Source organism: Nelumbo lutea, chromosome 3, assembly GCF_056320005.1.
Source record: "Nelumbo lutea isolate HS-2025 chromosome 3, American lotus-T2T, whole genome shotgun sequence".
In the NCBI taxonomy this organism is placed as follows: Eukaryota; Viridiplantae; Streptophyta; class Magnoliopsida; order Proteales; family Nelumbonaceae; genus Nelumbo; species Nelumbo lutea.
In genome coordinates, this window is record NC_142686.1 from 113,490,978 (window position 1) to 113,510,278 (window position 19,301).

Sequence of the window (19,301 nt, forward strand, 5' to 3'; positions counted from 1 at the left end):
TAATCCCACTTTATTTTATTTATGGATTAGAATATGATATGGAAAAGATATGGTATCTAAAAAATTGATCAATCAACTGGTATCATAAGTATTCAATCAGGTGTTCAATCAGGTGTTATTTATTAAAATACATGATTGAGTTTTGATTAATCAAAATTCTTCCGATACCATATCTATCCCGCATCAAACATTTTCCTTTTGTTTATTTGGCTTTCAATGAATTCAAATCCCACCTTTGGATGTACCTACCAAGTACCAACCAGACTACCACCACCCACCCCTCTGTCTCTGCCTTTTCTCGTTATAAAATCGAACAGTTGTGAACTAACTAACATACGCCACGTGACCTGCTCTTCACCCTCTTTCTTTCCTTCCGCTGTCTCCCCTTTTCTCTCTCTCTCTCTCTCTCTCTCTCTCATTCTCTCTGTGGTGTGGGAGGGGGTAGCTGGATTGTATTCTGCTGTTTCTATCTTCCATCTATATAAAGCACCCACTTTTCTTCCGTGTTTTCTGTATTTTCCTTGCTTCCCCCCCTGCCAATTTAATCTCTCTTATCTGCTTGTCTCTTTCATGGTCGAGCCTCTTCGATTCAGGTAGATTGCCTCGCTCGAAGAATTCGTGAAATTTACATTTCTGTGATGGATTTCTGTCTGGGATCTGATCTACCTTGTCTCTACACTCGAATTCATGTTAGAATGAGAGCGTATTTGTTTTTCTTTTACGTTAAAACTCCATTTAGTATTGGAATTTTTTTATCTTTGTCTTGTGGAAATGTTTCGGTTCCAGTTGTTTTGATTTGAGTTCTGTGCTAGATCAGGTTTTTGGTCCGACAGGGAAGTTTCAATGGTACAGTGTCTAGTACTGAGTTCGAGATCCACTTTTTTTTTTTTAGCTATGTACTTGTCATTGATAATTGTGATTCTCTCTATTGTACAAGGTGGTTCTTTCGCGGTTGTAAATGATTTCCTTCTTCAGCAGTTTTCTATTAAGCGACAGTAAAATCCTTCTTGAGTTCTTTGTCTAACATTGAACCACCGAAAGATTTATGTACTATCGATTGAGAGCAACCAGTGTTATTAATTATTCTTTCTTTGGTAACTTTTCAGGGTTGTCAGGCTATGGATCTGTTATGAGGCTTTTGAATTTGGTTATTATATAATAAACACTTTCTTTTTCCGAACTTTGAATTTCTGCAGAGCTTCTTTTGCTGTAGTTGATCCAATACATTTGACAAGAATTTGTGGATATATCAATGCACTTTTTAAAATTGAAATTCCATATTTGAAAATTAGACTGCAGTTTAGTCAAAATGTCCCCCTTTTGTTCGACACGAGAACTTAGGTCGCCAAAAAGAGTCCATTTTTTCATAGTTCCGGGGCTATATTCTGTAGCTTTCTGGTTTCTCGTGATTTGTCATCTCATTCTTTTTCCCCTTTTCTTCTTTGGTATGTTATCTACAAACTCGCTTAAAGAGTTGACTATTTCTTCAGAGTCGTGGTTTTAGTTGCTACTGGGAGAGCCATAAAGAGTCGATCAACTGTCACTCGTATCCAAGAGAAATGTTTATTATTATTATTATTATTATTATTATTATTATCTTTTTACTACTAATTGAAAAGGAAATGGAATAATTTCCTTAAGTAATTATTTGGGTTTAATTATTTTCGGTAGTTTGGCTGCTAATATCAGCACTGAAAGCTAAGATCACCTCTATTCTACAGGTCTCTTTGAGTGCTTTTCTTCATCATGGCAACGGGACAACTATTCTCCCGAACTACACAAGCATTATTCTACAACTACAAGCAATTACCTATCCAACGGATGCTTGATTTTGACTTCCTTTGTGGTATGTATAGTTTCTTTTCTTGTTCATGGAATTTCATGGAAAGGGTGTAGCCATTGCATCTCAACAAAGGCACCTAATATTATTATCTATTCTTGAAAGGTTGTTGAATATTAATATCCAACGTTCTCTTATATGTTCAGGGAGGGAGACACCTTCTATTGCTGGGATCATTAACCCAGGTTCTGAGGGATTTCAAAAACTCTTTTTTGGTCAAGAGGAGATTGCAATACCAGTCCACTCAACGTTTGTTCTTATCTCCCTTGTTTTCCTCCTTGTTTTTTCTTTCTATACTGTATAAACATTTCAATTAAGTATTCAACATCATTGTTGGAGTATATTTTATTGCATGTAGTTCAAACGCAACAGATGCACTTTGGTGCATTCTGATTAAAAAGCTTGTGATCCACATCAAGTTTGATATAAGATTTCATGGTGGATAATATGCATGCCTCCAGACAAAAAGTGTGAGTTTTGGTACTCTGGAGCATAGGTTGGTTCCACTGCATTCATGAGCAGGCTTTAATAACTGAAATTTATGTGGGTATGACTGTAAAAGGAAGTACAAAATTTGGCTTGCCAGAGCTTGTTTTGGTTCTTGTGGACTGTGGCTGGCAAGCACTCTGATTTGGAAAGAAGTTATTTGGTTGGAGAACTAATAAAATGAATTCATAAGTTGGTAAACTTGCTACTGTTGATATAATGACCTGGGTTCAAAAACCTGTTTTCATCACCTGCCTAGTAACCCACCAGCCACCATACTTGCATATGTGAGGGAGACAGGAAGAAATTGTTAAATCTTCATTTGACTATAAGAAAATAACATTGGTGAAGTTCAGTTTAGCTACATGCTAGTTGGGTCATTTAGTCAGGGAGTTGGGCATCTTCCATGTGGCAATATGGTTGGTAGCCAAAAAGGATCCCACATGCTCCTCTCATTGCTCTTTACTCATGGGGAAATTTTCAGCTTAAAACCTTGCCATTTGGTGAAAGCAATCCTTCTTTTGGGGCATTTTGAAATTAAATAATGAAACCTTGGATGACACATGTAACTCAGGAAAAACTTCAATGCAGGTTGGGGTACAGGGGTGATGTGTACTGGGGCAGTGAATATTTGTCTATCCAGAATTCCTTTATAGGCCTATATCTATGGGGAAAATTTTTCCTAATCAGGTCAAATAGGAAGCTACTAGATGGTCCACCTATCATTTACAGGTCAAATGGGGAAAATTTTTGAATCTTGGCTTCTTCCCAGTGGTATTGGATTTCTTCTTTATTGTGAATTTTTACACTTAAAAGTTTCCTGATTTGCTTTTGGATTCTTCTGCAGCACTGAAGCTGCCTGTGCTGCACATCCTACTGCTGATGTTTTTATCAACTTTGCATCGTTTCGAAGGTGAGCTTTTCATATGCTGAATGCTGATATGCTGAAGTGCAAAACTTCACCTTTTACTGCTTCATCATTTCACTTCAGTGTTTCTACAGTGCTGCTGCTTCTTCAATGGCTGCTTTGAAACAGCCAACCATTAGAGTTGTAGCCATCATAGCTGAAGGTGTTCCAGAATCAGATACCAAGCAGTTGATTGCATATGCACGGTTGAATAATAAGGTAAAAAGAGATCATAGTAGAAAACTTTAGATTCATTTAAATGTCTCTTGCATTGCATAATCAAATTCCAATACTTTGACATAGAATACTGAATGCTGGATGCTTCAATGAATGACACAATAAGTTGGCACGGCGTTCTGTAGTTAGTCACAAGCTGTGACTGAGTTTAAAACATCACTTTTACATTCATTTAAATGCCTTTTGCATCACATAATCAAATTCTGATATTTTGACATAGAATAACTGAATGCTTGATGCTTCAATGAAAGACACAATAAGTTGACATGGTGTTCTGTAGTTAGTTACAAGCTGCGACTGAGTTTAAAAAGACCGTTTTGGGTTGGTGTTAGGGATTTCTTTTAGGTTTCAGTTGCTTTTGCAGTTGCAAACTTGCAATATCTTATTGAATCCTAATTCCAAATGGTTCTGACAAAGAATGGACAAAAACCAAATGCTTATTCACAAATGGAGGTAATTGGCATAATGTTATCGGGTTGATCTTTCTTCTTTATTTCCCCCTCATCCATTTTTTCCTTCAGTTCTTATGTTTTTTTTAATCAATAAATTTTGCTTCTTGTAGGTTATTATTGGCCCTGCTACTGTTGGAGGCATTCAAGCTGGAGCTTTCAAGATTGGTGACACTGCAGGAACTATTGACAACATAATCCAATGCAAACTTTACAGGCCTGGGTCTGTTGGATTTGTGTCCAAATCGGTATGTATAGATTCTATGCATTTTACCTTCTTATTTTGTTCCCATGTGCCAAAGTGAGATCCTATTGTGAACATACTGACAATGCTTCTTAATGAATTGACCAGACTAAGCTAGTTTTTTAAGCTGTAATTTTTCTAATTAATTTACATGTTTGGGTCATTTATATCACTTATTCTCATTAAAGGTTTTTTCATCCTTCCATTTTCCTAAATATGTTTTACATACACAATATAACTGATTTGTTTGCTACTTTTCACGTGACATGCATTAGAAGTAGATTATTTTGTTGGAACGCAAAATTTCTTTCAAAGTTGTTGGATTTTGACTTGTTTATGCACTTTGCAACCAAGCTCTCAATCCATGTTTAGCGTGAATATGCTGAGTAAATTGAATCCTTGACCACTTATGGATAAGCATAAAAAAAACATAATCTAGATAGAAAGAAAGAAACCAAGAACAAAAGTTTAATGCTTGAAAAAACTTCACAAAAGTAAAAATGAAGAAATTGCAATTTTGGAAATTCCACAATAGCTCTCCTTATGTTCATGGTTTCACTACTGGTACCTTAATAAGTGCCTGCCAATACTTTAATTTAAAGTTGTATGGTTTATTTTCATAATGTACATACATACAACAGAGTTTCTATTACCCAATAGTGGTTTTAGCCATTCAGAGTTTTGGTAGGGGTGGACTGGATACAGACCTAACCTTTGACATTTTTTGCACTGTCATTGCTTTCAGACTGACACCGGTATTCTCAAACTTGTCAGCCCTAGATTTTACCATTGCAGCAAACAATTTATTACTTACAATACATAATAATGAATTTTCCATGTCTTGTTTCTGTTAGTCACTTGTAATTCAGTGGCATATAACATAAAGTCACGATTCAATGCCTAATGTTTTGCTGAATTAAGTAAACTTAATTTTGATAGTGGGTTGCAGCATGAAACAGTCGAAAAATGTGATGGAACTAAAGTATTTTCTGAAAATATAAAGAAGGGAGTGGGTTTATTAGTCAGGTTATTCAGTGAAATCCATACAATTCAGAAATCTTCCACATGGCAAGATAATTTGGGGTCCAAAAGAGCCCAACGTTAAGCATATGGGGAAATTATTTTGGTGAGGCTTCACAGAATATGCACACATTTTCTAAGGCCTGCCTCGTCAGATGAGGTGGTATTTTGTTAAGATTTTTTTTCCATATATGCTGTTTAAATGAAAAAGTAAACTTTAACTGGAATATGTGGTCCAAAGCCATCTCCATGAAGATGCCTCTCTTGAAATCATGGAAGAATTGCAATAAGATTTCATTGGGAATATGCATTATCTTTTACTTAAAATGCTTGAAGTGTGGACTTGGCATCCTTTCTAGTATTACTTAAGTTTGTTACCTTAGCTGTGCTATGTAATAGAGAATAAGTTAACATTTTTCCTTTGTGGTTCTGAAAACTATTTAGATCTCAAAGTGTATTTTGTAACTTCAGGGTGGCATGTCTAATGAACTTTACAACACAATTGCACGTGTAACTGATGGAATATATGAAGGTATCTTTATGATATGGCCATTCTTGTTTTTATTAATTTTAATGGTTTTAATTTCATTTATTTGTTTTTATTCATCATTCATGCCTTATCCCAACTATATGGGGATTTCATTTGTTTGATTATGATTTTTATTAACTTTGAAACTTCTTCAGGCATTGCAATTGGTGGTGATGTCTTCCCAGGCTCAACTCTTTCTGATCATGTCCTGCGGTTTAACAACATCCCACAGGTAATCCACTGTTCACCAGATCATGTAGTTGCTATAAAAAAGTTGCATGACATGCTTCTTGTTTTAATTATTGTGGGTCATAGGCACGGACGAAAGAGTTTATATTTTCTCCATGAGCTTTCTTTTATTTAATTCTAATCCATTAATCATAGGTATTTGCATAATCATCAAAGTCCAAATCTTTCCCAAGTTACCAATAAAAAAAAATCTTGCTTGAGTTAAAATGTGTAATTTTCTCTTAATTGCTAGCATTTACCCTAAGCAATCCTTAATGAGCAAAATAAGATACTCCCATATTATGTCTAAACATATGCCATGGTTCAAAAATCCTAACTTTGACCAATACGAAGTGCATTTGACCAGTGCCAAATCTTAGAAGTAGAAAATTGTAAAATAGACCTAGCGATGTAATTTGTGAACCATGCAAAAATCCTAGATAAAAGAAGGCCATTGCCCAATCTTGGTCCCAGCTATCTGGGGTATCTAGGGCCTTGAGAGGGGCGGACTGGATACTAACCTAACCTTTGGCATTTGCTTTTTGCACAAAGTGGCCACTCTCAGACTTGAACATGTGTTCTCACTCTTCTCAGCCCTACAAAAGGTAAGAATTTATGCGTTTCCTAAAATGCAAAAATCCTAGATGCAATTTTCAAAATGCCAGTCTAAAGAATTTCTGCATTTGAAGATGCAGTACAAAAGCTAAAAATTAACAGTCTAACTTCAGTGTTATACTCCTTGTCAAATTATCATAAATTAGAAACTCAAATCACAAATTAAACTTATAAAAAATAGACTACAAATGCAAGTGAATAACATAATTTTAATTTCTTCCAGCCTGAGGAATTTAACTTGCTAATAATTTGTCTTTCTTCAACCTAATCCTCCCATCTGACTTAGGTCAAAATGATGGTTGTGCTTGGGGAACTCGGTGGGCGAGATGAGTACTCCCTAGTTGAAGCCTTAAAACAAGGGAAGGTCAATAAACCCATAGTGGCATGGGTTAGCGGAACTTGTGCACGACTTTTCAAGTCAGAAGTTCAATTTGGTCATGCTGTAAGTTACCATTTGAATGTCTTGGTCCCTCCTAAGCTATTCTATTTGAAATCATCACTTCTCTAATTATAACCATCTTTCTGAATCAGGGTGCTAAAAGTGGTGGTGAGATGGAGTCAGCACAAGCAAAAAATCAAGCATTGAGGGAAGCAGGTGCCGTTGTACCCACTTCATATGAAGCATTTGAGTCTGCAATCAAAGAGACATTCGAGAAACTTGTATGGGTCACTATACTGCAGTTATTTAGTCTTTTCCTTTATGGTTGAAATAAATTACCCCTTGGATTCCATGTTTGATCAGTATTTTTATTTTAGGTTGAAGAGGGGAAGATCACACCAGTGAAAGAAGTTAAGCCTCCTCAGATCCCCGAGGATCTTAACACTGCAATTAAGAGTGGGAAAGTTCGGGCTCCAACTCACATCATCTCAACTATCTCTGATGACAGAGGTTCAATTTGAACCCTACCATTTCTCACTCTAGTATTTGAGTGTTAATGGTGTACAGAAGAAAACAATTATATTAACTTCTTTTCTCCTATTTTCAGGTGAGGAGCCATGCTATGCTGGTGTCCCTATGTCATCCATTGTTGAACAAGGTTATGGTATTGGGGATGTCATCTCTCTTTTGTGGTTCAAACGCAGTCTTCCAGGTTATTGTACACAGTTTATTGAGGTAGGTTTATCATAGAGTTTGAGATTATCATGAACCCTTATTCTCATCTTAAAAGTTGTTTGCTTTCATTATTCTGGTCCAAAATTTGCCTTGATGTCCCTGTTAAAGTTCTTTGTTGATCAATAAGCACTTTTGTTACTAAAATTAATATCTTGGTCAGATTTGCATAATGTTATGTGCCGACCATGGCCCCTGTGTGTCTGGTGCTCACAACACCATGGTTACAGCAAGGGCCGGAAAGGATCTGGTTTCAAGCCTTGTCTCAGGTATATTTTAACCACTCGATGGCATTTATCAATTCTCTGATGGTTCCTATGCCTGAACAAAGAAAAGAAGATCTGGAAATCTAGTTATAAAATTCTGATATGATTGAATTTCTGGAACAGGTCTGCTTACAATTGGTCCCCGATTTGGTGGAGCCATTGATGATGCTGCTAGATACTTCAAAGATGCCTATGACAGGGTAAGCTTACATAGCCATTACCAGATTTCATCAAAAGTTACTGTCGTTGCCAAGAGAAGAATGTGGAAAATACTAGGATGTTGTTATCATTATTTCTCTTTTCAGGGTCTTTCACCTTATGAGTTTGTTGAAGGCATGAAAAAGAAGGGCATTCGTGTACCTGGAATTGGACACAGGTATGAAGCTTCTCTGGTGATCTCATTTTGTTTAAATTGAGTAGAAGCAAAGGGTTTTTAGAGTAGTATGATTGTAACACTACCTAAACATTTATTGGTTTATGCAGCAATGTCAATGATAATGTAACTAGAAAGGACTTCGTGTTCTCATAGTTTTTATTTTAGCCTTGATTTTTCATTTGCTTCTTGTGGTAAAGGATCAAAAGAGGAGACAACAGAGATAAGAGAGTAGAGCTACTACAAAAGTTTGCTCGCACGCATTTCCCTTCTGTGAAGTACATGGAATATGCGGTTCAAGTTGAGAACTACACCTTGTCTAAGGCAAACAATCTGGTGCTCAATGTAGATGGTGCAATCGGTTCTCTTTTCTTGGATCTCCTTGCTGGTAGTGGAATGTTCAGTAAGCAAGAAATTGATGAGATCGTTGAAATTGGGTATTTGAATGGTCTATTTGTACTGGCACGCTCCATTGGTCTGATTGGGTAAGTTGGATGAGAAAATTCATTTGCAATTGGTTTCATGTTGCTTTGTTGGATCAAACCCATGACATTGGCATACCACTAACTCTTTGGCTCTAAATCACCAGTATCAGGTTTCAGAATGGAAGTAATATGATTTAAGTCACAATATATATCTAAATATATATGTGTGTGTGTATATATATATATATGGAGAGAGAGAGAGAGAGAGAGAGAGAGAGAGATTGGATGGCATGCCCACTAGTACTAATATGAGTTATATTATACTGAACTTTAAGTTTCCCTGTTACTGGAGAAAAACAAGTTTTGCTTGAGATGATACCTAGCTGTGATATGGCATAGATTATTTCTTCTTTTAAAGAACCATGATGCTGTCCACGTGTAAGAGGATACTTATTATGTTGTCACTTGATTAATAGGGAAAATCTATGATGCAGGAAAGATATGGTCATATTCAATTATTCATCTTTTTCTTTTATTGGAAAATTGCAGGCATACATTTGACCAGAAGAGATTGAAGCAGCCACTGTACCGTCATCCATGGGAGGATGTTCTCTACACAAAGTGACAAGTTATACAGATGGCAGGCATACTCTGACGGGGATAGGGCAAACATTTTTGTTTTCAAGTTTTGTTTCTGCATTTCTCTTTGGTGATTTTTAAAGCGTTGAGAGGACTAATATCTACTAAATCACTGATTGCAGTCTGTATGTGTTGTGCACCGTCATTTATTTGTTTGTGCAAATTAAGGAGATAAATTCTGTCATGTTTGTCAACATGATTCTGTTCCATGAAGAACTATCGCTTTTCTTTACTCTTTTTTTTTTTTTTAAATTCTTTTTATATCCGTGAATGCAGCCAAGGCTCAGTATGTGCAGTGCAAAAGCATGCATTTTGTATTTCTAAACCTTGTTTTGTATTTGTATCGAGAACAAAAACCCGGAGAAAACAATGTCTTCCATCTCTTGTTTAAGGTCGAATATCCTTGTTTTGGAACCCAAGGCTGTGTTTGGTTGCAGTGCAATTTTATTTGCACTAGTACAAACGCATGGAAGTGCAAATGTAAAAAATGTAAAAAATGCAAATCCTTGTTTAATTTTGTTTTGTCTTAATTTAATTCATTTGTACTGCAACCAAACAAAATAAGTTAAAATTTGAAACAAAAGTAGGTCAGAATTTGCACCCAAAGCATTTTCACTGTTATGGTTTTGCATCAGTGCAAATTTATTTGCACAATACCAGAAATAAGACTTGTATGAGGAGACTGATTGACCGAAGGTCGAACATCTAGTTTTTTTCTACTACTAAAGGGAATGACTGACCGGGTGATCACTGGGAGGAGGTATACGGTGTGCTGAGACATTCCAAAACGACCATGCCACCGTGGATTTTGGATATAAGAACACAATGAATCAAGATTTGCTCCTCACTGACTGCATCTCATGCCGACCTCACAGCCCTATTCCACCTTGTATTGGGAATATATCTGTGAATAACAATACAAATTACAGGAGATGTTCCTGATGTATGGCTGGGAGGTGTTGTTAGGTTGGTTTGAGGAGCCTGTGAGGTGCAGATTCGTACTTGAACACAATTGGTTTTGTTGGGATTTTAAGATGCATTTGTTTGAGGTGTAAATTGGAATTGGGGTAAATTTTACACCCCGGTCCTGATTTTGCAGGAGTTTAGTAGGTGTTAATATGCCTTGTAAATTGGTGTAAAAGTATATTAATGTCAGTATTTCCCTTGAAAATCAGTGAAAAGTTTATATCGATAAAATCGATATGAAACTCTATCTTCTTCTCAAAACTTGATGAAACTTCTCTCCATCTCTCTCCTTTTATTCGACTTCTTCCCTGGTTTTACCCTCCCTTTTCCTACTTGTTGCTGCAACTTCTGGCAGTGGTGGTTCTTCGCCATTTCTTCTCTTTCTCTCCGCTTCTTTTTTCAATATCTCTATCCTTCTCTGCATCATCTCCAACCATGCAATGGTGGTTCTCTCTGCTTCTTTTCTCTCTCTCTCTCTTTTTCCCGTCTCTAATCAATCCCCTTCTCCCCTGATCTACTCTCTCTCTACCTCTCTACTGTCTTGGCCTTGACTCTGATCTCTAGAACGTGGAAGGCAACAGCACTGAAAGTGGAATGCAATGGAGGTCGATTCATCGATGATGCCAAAGTCCGATCAAGTTCATTGGTGAGCAATCTGTGTCTTCAATGACTCAACATTGCAGCCGTAGGACTGTATTAACCAAGCATAGGCAACCTCCATTTACGTCGATGTAACCAAACAGGAGTGTAAATGGGCACGATGGACGGTCCGCATTTTACACTCTCACTGAACCATCGTTGCTCAACTCCATCGGTGTAGAAGTGTTTATATCAAAAACAAACGCAGCCTAATATGGAAAAAGTTGGAAAAACATTGGTTTGGTTGAGTGATTCGATCAACAACGTGGAATTTAGATAGGCTAACAGCTGATTACAGACCACGATATATGCATTACCTGCTCCACCCAAATGTGCCAATATCAGCCTTAGGCTCTTGCTGTCTCTCATCCAAGGTATTAAGGCCGCGTTTGCAATGCTTCTCAAATGGGCTTTCGTGCTTTTCCCAAGTTAAACCCAGTAAAAAAGTTGTTTAGTTGAACTGCTTGAAAAAGTAAAAACATGTGTTTTTTTAAAATACTATTAAAGCAATGTTATCCACGTCAAATGGTCTTTCCTTTCTCCAACACCCCCCCCCCCCCCCTCTTGCATTCTATTTAATTCTCTCTCTCCCTCTCCCTAAAACCTCTCTTAAATCCTTCTAAAATAACTCTCTCTAATTGACTCATGTTTATGGGAATTGATTGGTAATGGAACGCCAATTACACCCCCAACTCGAGATCAATGCAAAATTCAAAAGAAAAGCCCACCTTCTTCTATACACCATGAAATTTATAATGTTATTATAAAAATCAAAGAAAATGCACAAGTGTAATATTCAACAAAAGTACAGAAAAGTGTAACAAAGTGAATTTCATTTATTAAGTCGTTAATTACATAATTAATTAATGACAACATAACTAAGTCATTAATTGCATAATTCTTCAATTAGTAAACTTCAAAAATGAATAAATTTTAACTTAATTTATTTCATTGACGTAAACTCATTACCTTAATTAATTAACTTCATTATCTTAAATAAATTAATTAATTAGTTATTAGTTAACTTTGTGTACGCTACATGGTTATTTAATCAGTTACTTTTATTTAGTGAATTTAATTTTTATTAATTAATTAACTTAACAAATTTAGTTAACTTAGAAAATGATTATATACTTAAAATATTAATTAAATAATAAGATAATTAGTTAACTAGTTAATTAATGACACAATAAATTGACTAAGTTAGTAATGTAATAAAATTATAGATAAAAAATAATATGAATTAATAAAAAATATCTTAATAATTTTTTTCTTAATACAAGTTTTACTTAAACATAAAGTTAATTCAAATTAATACACGTTTAACCAAAAGGTAAGAACATTTAAGTTTCAAATAATAAATCTTATATTTTGATGTTCATTTAAAAAACAAAATTATACTACAAATTTGTTGATAAAATTTAAAAATTAACAAAATTATTAGTTTTAAACTTGATTATTATAAATTTAAAATCTCCTAATCCATTTAAAACTAACAAAAAGTAATACTAAATAAAAAATTAGTAAAAGTTAAAATAATTTAATAAAAATAAAAACTAATACAATCAGGAATGTCATAATGTTCCTTCTTGGGGTGCAATATATATGGGTGGGTGGGGTTGGGTTGAGGGTCAACCCAAGCCCAACCCTAAGTCTCAAACTTTGAGCTCAGGCTTAGCCCAATTAAAGGCTAAGCCTGATTTTACTAACCCTGGCCTAACCCAAGCTTGACCCAACATCTCAAGCTAAGCTTGGGCTTGAGCATGTTTAGCTTTATAATATGTAGATATGTATATCATAAAATGTTAGGTGGATTCAAATGGGATATTGTTGGGCTTGTGCTACCCGAGACCTCAACACAAGTCCAACCTGAGTGGTCTCTCTCTCTCTCTCTCTCTCTCTCTCTCTCTCTCTCTCTCTCAAGTTTTAGCAAGGGATGCAAGTGGTGAATACACACAACCAGAAAAGAAATTAAAACCAATTAACTAACACTAAATATATATTATAGGGGTTTTTATTGTTGTCCACCCCCATAAACTAGTACAATTTGTATTCAAGGGGTAGTGAAACATAGGTGGAGGTGTTGATAAATAAAACCAAAAAAAATAACAAGTCTCCGAGGTGGACTGAACTCTAAATTTCTTTATACTATATAAAACACAAAGGGATAGAACCAAGCCCAGCCTAACCCGAGGCCATGTTGACCCAGGCTTATGCCTTCACTTGTAAGGCGTTAGGTAGAAAATTTGGGGGAAAGTGGGTCACCAATAACCTTTTCCACTACCCTCCAATAGTGGTATCAATGAACCGGTTTTGGGTTGGATTCCTACCAAATCAAATTCAACTTGGATGGACCAGTAAGACATATAGAATTGAACCAGGCCAGACTTAATGGTCCAAAGTATTTAATGGATTGAATTGAACTTGATCCATCATCCATAATGGACTCGTATTGGATTGGGTCAGATTAAATCAATATACAATCTATTGATAGAAGATAAAGAATATAAGCAAGGTTCAAAGTATCGTTATGTATCGGCCGATGCGTATCATTCTGGGATCCTTCTAATATGCCCCTACAGTGGATGTATCGGGGGTCTGACCAGTTCAGGGGATGGAGGGGTTCTGTACTGGCTCCCCTGAACCAGTTTTGAAAAAATAAAAATAAAAAAAAAGTAAAAAATAAGTATTAAAATACCCGATATGCCCCTACCGACGTATCGATATTTTGAACCCCAGGTTTGAATTATGACAAGTCTAAATTAAAACTAATTTGATCGTATTAGACGGTTCAGACATTAATCTGATCGTATTGGACCAAATTCGGTCCAATGGACACCTCTAGCTCCAAATTGTCTATGTTTTGACGGGGCTGCCAAAGCCATATAAGGAGAGTATGGGACCACCGACACCTAAGGGGTGATATATTCTGGTATTCAATGTGACGCTTCACACTTGATAATATATCGATGCGTTCCCGCCAAATAAACAAATCTCAATACATCAATGTCTTCTTGATTGACATTAAAATTAATTAAACGGATGAATAAAAATAATATTTAATTATTTATTTATCCAATTCAACCCTGCTCTATTTTTATAAAATCTTATTATAGAGAAGAAGACAAAAATAGAAGGGAGGACATGTTTCTAGAAAATACATCCCATTCAAGATACGGTAAAATTAAAAAAAATAATACAATTGTCAAATCAAATTTATAAACCGGACTAAGAACAAGAAAGACAAAGAGGTCAATATAAAAGGAGGACATGTGTTTTATTTATCATCAAAAATACAAAAAAAAGTACTTATTATGCTATTAGTCTTATACTTCAATATATATATTAAAAATCAATTCCTACTATATATCAACTTAGGTAAAAATAAAAAGTAGAAAATAAATATGGGAATTGCCCAATCAAAAAAAAAATCTTTAAAATTACCAACCCTTAAAATGAAGTTAAATCATTCGATTAGTTCCAACCAAAGTTATTTATAGTTATACTATATCAACTTAGGTAAAAATAAAAAGTAGAAAATAAATATGGGAATTGCCCAATCAAAAAAAAAATCTTTAAAATTACCAACCCTTAAAATGAAGTTAAATCATTCGATTAGTTCCAACCAAAGTTATTTATAGTTATACTATATCAAGCGTATTCTTGCTTTGGTTTTGGTGTTAGTTTCAAAGTTGAATTTAATTATACAATGTTATCTTATATTTTTACCCTCATTATATACGAGAGAGAGAGAGATAGAATGGCTTTTTGTGCCGATCTATCAATAATGTCATTGGTCATTATTAACATGAGATCATATCAGCACCCCACATGTGCAGTGATGTTCCCCACATGTGCAGGAACATCTCCTGATACTTTTCATTAGAAGATGTTCCCAATACATGGTTGGGATGTATTGTGTGGGCGTGTTTTGAGGGTACTAGTGTAAGTTCGATTAATCAAAATGCCTTTATTTTTTAGAAATTGGCTATAGACTTCAATATATCCCATTTGATTTAAATATACCCTGAGCTCATATGAATTTAAATTCTTATTTTACCCTCATGCTTTTTTTTTTTTTTTTTTTTTTTTTATCATTCTTGGCTGGTGATAGATGGAGACAGAAAGTTTGTATCTACGATGCTGATATAGGAGTTGTCATTGGTGGAATATCAGACAGTTGACATTCTAATGGCAGAGCATTGGCCCTAATACATTGCAACTGACAATAGATGCTCCTAGTCAAGGCTAAAATTGGGGTGAAGGGAGTGGTGTCAATGGTTTTGAGCTTGCAACGGAGGAGCTTATACAAGATTAATTAATTAAACATAAATCAGTTTTGATTGTAATGGTGGGGCCCCTCACAAAGATGTGGCACCATACTCCTCACTCAAGAGAAACCCCAACAGCCAGATGAACGTTTAGCAAGTGGTGCAACCAGTCTAATAAGAATACAATGCGAATGAAGAACACAATGGTGAGAAACCAAAAACCTAAATCCCAACATAGGAAAAAGAAAGAACACCGCAAAGTAAGAACGATGAAAAAATAGAGGAAATGGGAAAACAACGGCAGAAGAGAAGAGAGAGAGAGAGAGGCAAGAGGATGGGAGATGGTTGGGAAGAGAGGGAAAGGGTTAAGGTTAGCCCAAGCCGAATGAAGCCCACTGAAGAGAGCCATTTCCCATGTGTGAATACTTGTGCAAGGCATTAACCGATGACAACCCATGTTCTACTACCTATGTGCAGATATCATTTTGCGCGGCAGACTCCATTTGGGAAGACCAGAAGGGTGTGTAAATGTCGGTTTACTGCTTCAATTTTGTTAGTATTTAGCAAGAATATATTTGTTTTCATCATGGTTTTCAAATTGCCATTGACCCTGACGGTTAGACCGTTTGATTTGGAAACCATTCAGGCAACTTCAAACCTGATCCTTAGTCAAAAAACCATTGAATCGGTTAACGATCCATTAGTTCAGATGGTCAAACTGTTGACCAAAAAACTGGAGGCCAAAATGGTTCTAGTTTCGGGTTGTTTTTTAAAACATTGGTTTTGATAATGACAACAAACACAAACTACAAAACATGTTTGTATTCACAATGAGAGCAAATTTAATTTGTATCCAAAAAATGGATGTAAATTTTGCACTCAAAATTGGTCAATGTTAAAAAGGGATATTCCAACATCGGGATTTGTGTTTGCACCTATCACAACTAAAAGATGTTTGGCAATAAAGTAAATTTATCAATTGAAAACTAAGAAATTAGATTTGATCCTCACAAGACTATCCTTACATTCGCTTATAGCTGTTAATTGAAAATATCTCCCCATGAATAAAAACATACAAGCATAGAGATGTTCCTAGTGCATGGATGCAAAAGGATGTGAGGAAGATGTAAGGGCATTTATGTTAGGATTAAATCCACATCCCAAAACTATACTAACTTTGCATTTGCATGGACCTGAATGTACTTTACATATTTGTATTTGCACTCTTCCCAAAAGAAGGGTTGCACAAAAAATATCTCACTAAGCGTGAGTGAGCCGTATCATACACCCATTTCATTGTTATCAACTTAGTATAGATATTGATATCCATGGATACCATTCTTTCTGGATTTGCTACCCACAAATTGTTCCCACATCTCTATCCATAGAACATCACCATCATGTATTGGAAACATCTCTCCATGAATGTCAAGGGAGATATTCCATTGTACAGCTGTAATGTTCCATGGGTATGGATGTGGGAACAACTCATGGATAGCATATCTGAGCCCGATGCAAGATGTGGGTAGGAATATGCTATCGACAAAATGCTCCCAACAGTCTCAATAGGGAGTTATCTCTCTTGTCAATTATGAGGAAATGTTTCTGCAACTGTAATGGCTTGTTGGGACAGTATTTGGAGAGTTTGATTAGAGCAGATCTGAATTCAGTAGATGCATTGCGACAGCCCTGTTGAGGGTCTGGATGTGCTCCTCACACTGATTTCACATGCACATCCCACCATGTATTGAGAACATATCCTGTACTTATATGCTATTATTCATGGGAAATGTTTCCAATGCACAATAAGATAATGCCTCATGTTAAAAACATGGGTTTTCACACAAACCTCACAGCATTTCAGCCATAGATTAAAAACATCTCCCGTATTTTATTTTGTCATTCATGGGAAGAAGTTCCTAATATAGGATTGCCATGTGAGCAAATCCAATCACACTTTTTCTATAGCTAAAAATCACTTTTGGGTTATGTGCCACAATGGATGTTAATATTGAATAGGGATTAGCTGCATTTAGTAGCCATGTTAAGGGCTGTTTAATCAATAATAATGCCCCACATTAATCATCAAGTGTATATGCCCCACAACCAATTCACTCACTTTGGGTGCATGGTTGATGTGTATGTATGTATGTATTGATTGTTTTGATGAACACAAAAGTTAATAAAATCTATTTTATTTCATTAAATAACCCAAAAGGTGAGATGACTTAGTAGCTTAAAGTAGTGCTAAGAGATTTAGTGCTATTATTAATTGATCTCGGTTCAAGTCACACTATAAGCATTAAGAAAGTAGAAAACCTTTGGTCAAGGGGTTTAATGGGTGGGACAGGTTTAACAGGTTTGGAAAATTGAAGGGGGTTATATCAGATAAGGGCAAATTTTGGGCCCTAATATCAATTAAAGTAATATATTTAATAAAAATTCAAAAATAAATTCACTTTTTAAAAATAATAGTAAAAAGGGGCAAAGTTACTTGTTAGGACACCAGCAAATAAAAACAGATCGGATTACCCGAAACCCTTCACTTAAGTAACTTGGGTGGTGGAATAAGTACATGTTGCCATGATTAAAAGAATGAACCACAAATCTTGAAGTAGGAACCTCGCCATTTCTTCGCAACCCAACCATATTGCAGATGGGACAATCTATAACCCAGAAAAAAAAGGAACCAAAGTAAGCTTCAGAGATGGAGCCCCAGTTGGAGCCTACAACGGAAAGACAAAGGTAGTTAAAGGAAGAAAGATTTGAACAGAGGAAACAAAGAGAATCGGATATGTGAAGAGATGGATTCCAGCTTGGTGAAAAGAATCCGATACATGATATTAGAGGTGGAGATGACAGTTGGAGATGTGCCGGAGGCGGTGGCGGGCAGCTCTGATGAATAACCTACAAGAAGAAGATGATGATGAACAACAACTTTGCCCCTTTTTTATATTATTTTTAAAAAATTAATTTATTTTTTAAAATTTTATTAAATATATTACTTTTATTGATATTAGGGCCCAAAAGTTGCCCTTATCTGATATAACCCCAAATTGAAACACAACGTTACTTGGTCACATGGCATTGCAACCCCCCTCCCGAACACACAAATACACGAATTGGGAGAAATAAAGGAAAAAAAAAAAAGTTTAAGAGCACCATTTTTGTGTAACATAATAACCTAAGGTTAGGTCTATATTTAATCCACCTCTCTCTAAAGCACTTGGTACCGTGGACCAACATTAGACAATGGCCCTTTAGAAGGGATAGAATGCAGAAATTGCATTATATTAGCCAGTGTAAAAGCATGTTCTATGCACATGTGTCACGGGGGTAGATCTATAGCGGAAGAAACCCATGCGGCGTCCAAGCCAAGGCAGGCCAGGACAAGCCTTTTGTGTGATGCAAGGCTAGGAGTTGCCCGATGAGATGGCTCCACTAAGGTCAGTAGCATTGGATCATGACTTCAAGTCGGTTGGTCGGGTCTCTCTACTGGCTCTGGCCGGTCCATGGGAGGCGCCGCTTACGTGCTAAAGGGGAAAGGCCATGATGTGAGGTGACTTGGCGCCTATAAGAAGGGACTCCTGTATGCCGAGATGTTGGGCACATGTTGTGCCATGATGATAGGCAACCGCTGGGTCGGAACACACTTGTGCGCTATGGGCAACGGGATAGGTCATTCAGCTTAGGCAAGGGGCTAGCATGGTGAAAGGACATACTTAGGCCAGGCCCGCATGCCAAGCCTCCCTTGAGTGTCGGTGGCGCAGTGTCGGTCAATGCACTGTCCCCATGAACATGTGTGCACCCATGAGGAACCTTCGTAGCCATGCTAGCCATTAACCAAGGCCGCCCCGTAAGGGATGTTGGTCTAGGAGTGCCAAGGTTAGGCACCCAAGGATGTCGACCACCCCTCCTCAAAGAGTATGTTAAGCTTTTGGAAGTCTGCTTGAAGATAACATCACTTTTCCCAAAAATCTTATAGGCAAAAATGGCAATGGTGTCCCTTAATGTAAGTCCGCCAAGCGTAGGCAAGGCTAAGCCTGTGTTAGACCG

General features: G+C 36.4%; 1 protein-coding gene across 3 annotated transcripts; it reads left to right on the forward strand.

Moving 5' to 3' along the window:
• Positions 1–257: 257 nt before the first annotated feature.
• Positions 258–9,582, forward strand: ACLB-2 (ATP citrate lyase subunit B 2). Of its 3 annotated transcripts, XM_088977240.1 has the most exons (18): positions 393–593; positions 1,722–1,846; positions 1,987–2,089; positions 3,174–3,239; positions 3,329–3,452; positions 3,803–3,923; positions 4,033–4,167; positions 5,655–5,715; positions 5,868–5,944; positions 6,842–6,997; positions 7,087–7,215; positions 7,312–7,444; positions 7,542–7,669; positions 7,830–7,935; positions 8,056–8,132; positions 8,238–8,308; positions 8,506–8,790; positions 9,280–9,582. In XM_088977240.1, exons 6-18 carry the CDS (start codon positions 3,873–3,875, stop codon positions 9,353–9,355), a joined length of 1,485 nt encoding a protein of 494 aa, XP_088833366.1. In that variant the 5' UTR covers positions 393–593; positions 1,722–1,846; positions 1,987–2,089; positions 3,174–3,239; positions 3,329–3,452; positions 3,803–3,872; the 3' UTR covers positions 9,356–9,582. The 3 variants fall into 3 exon arrangements, with proteins under 3 accessions (XP_088833364.1, XP_088833365.1, XP_088833366.1); XM_088977238.1 differs by lacking the exon at positions 3,803–3,923 and having other exon boundaries at positions 258–593; XM_088977239.1 differs by lacking the exon at positions 3,803–3,923 and having other exon boundaries at positions 334–593; positions 2,918–3,239.
• The last annotated feature ends 9,719 nt before the right edge of the window (positions 9,583–19,301 follow it).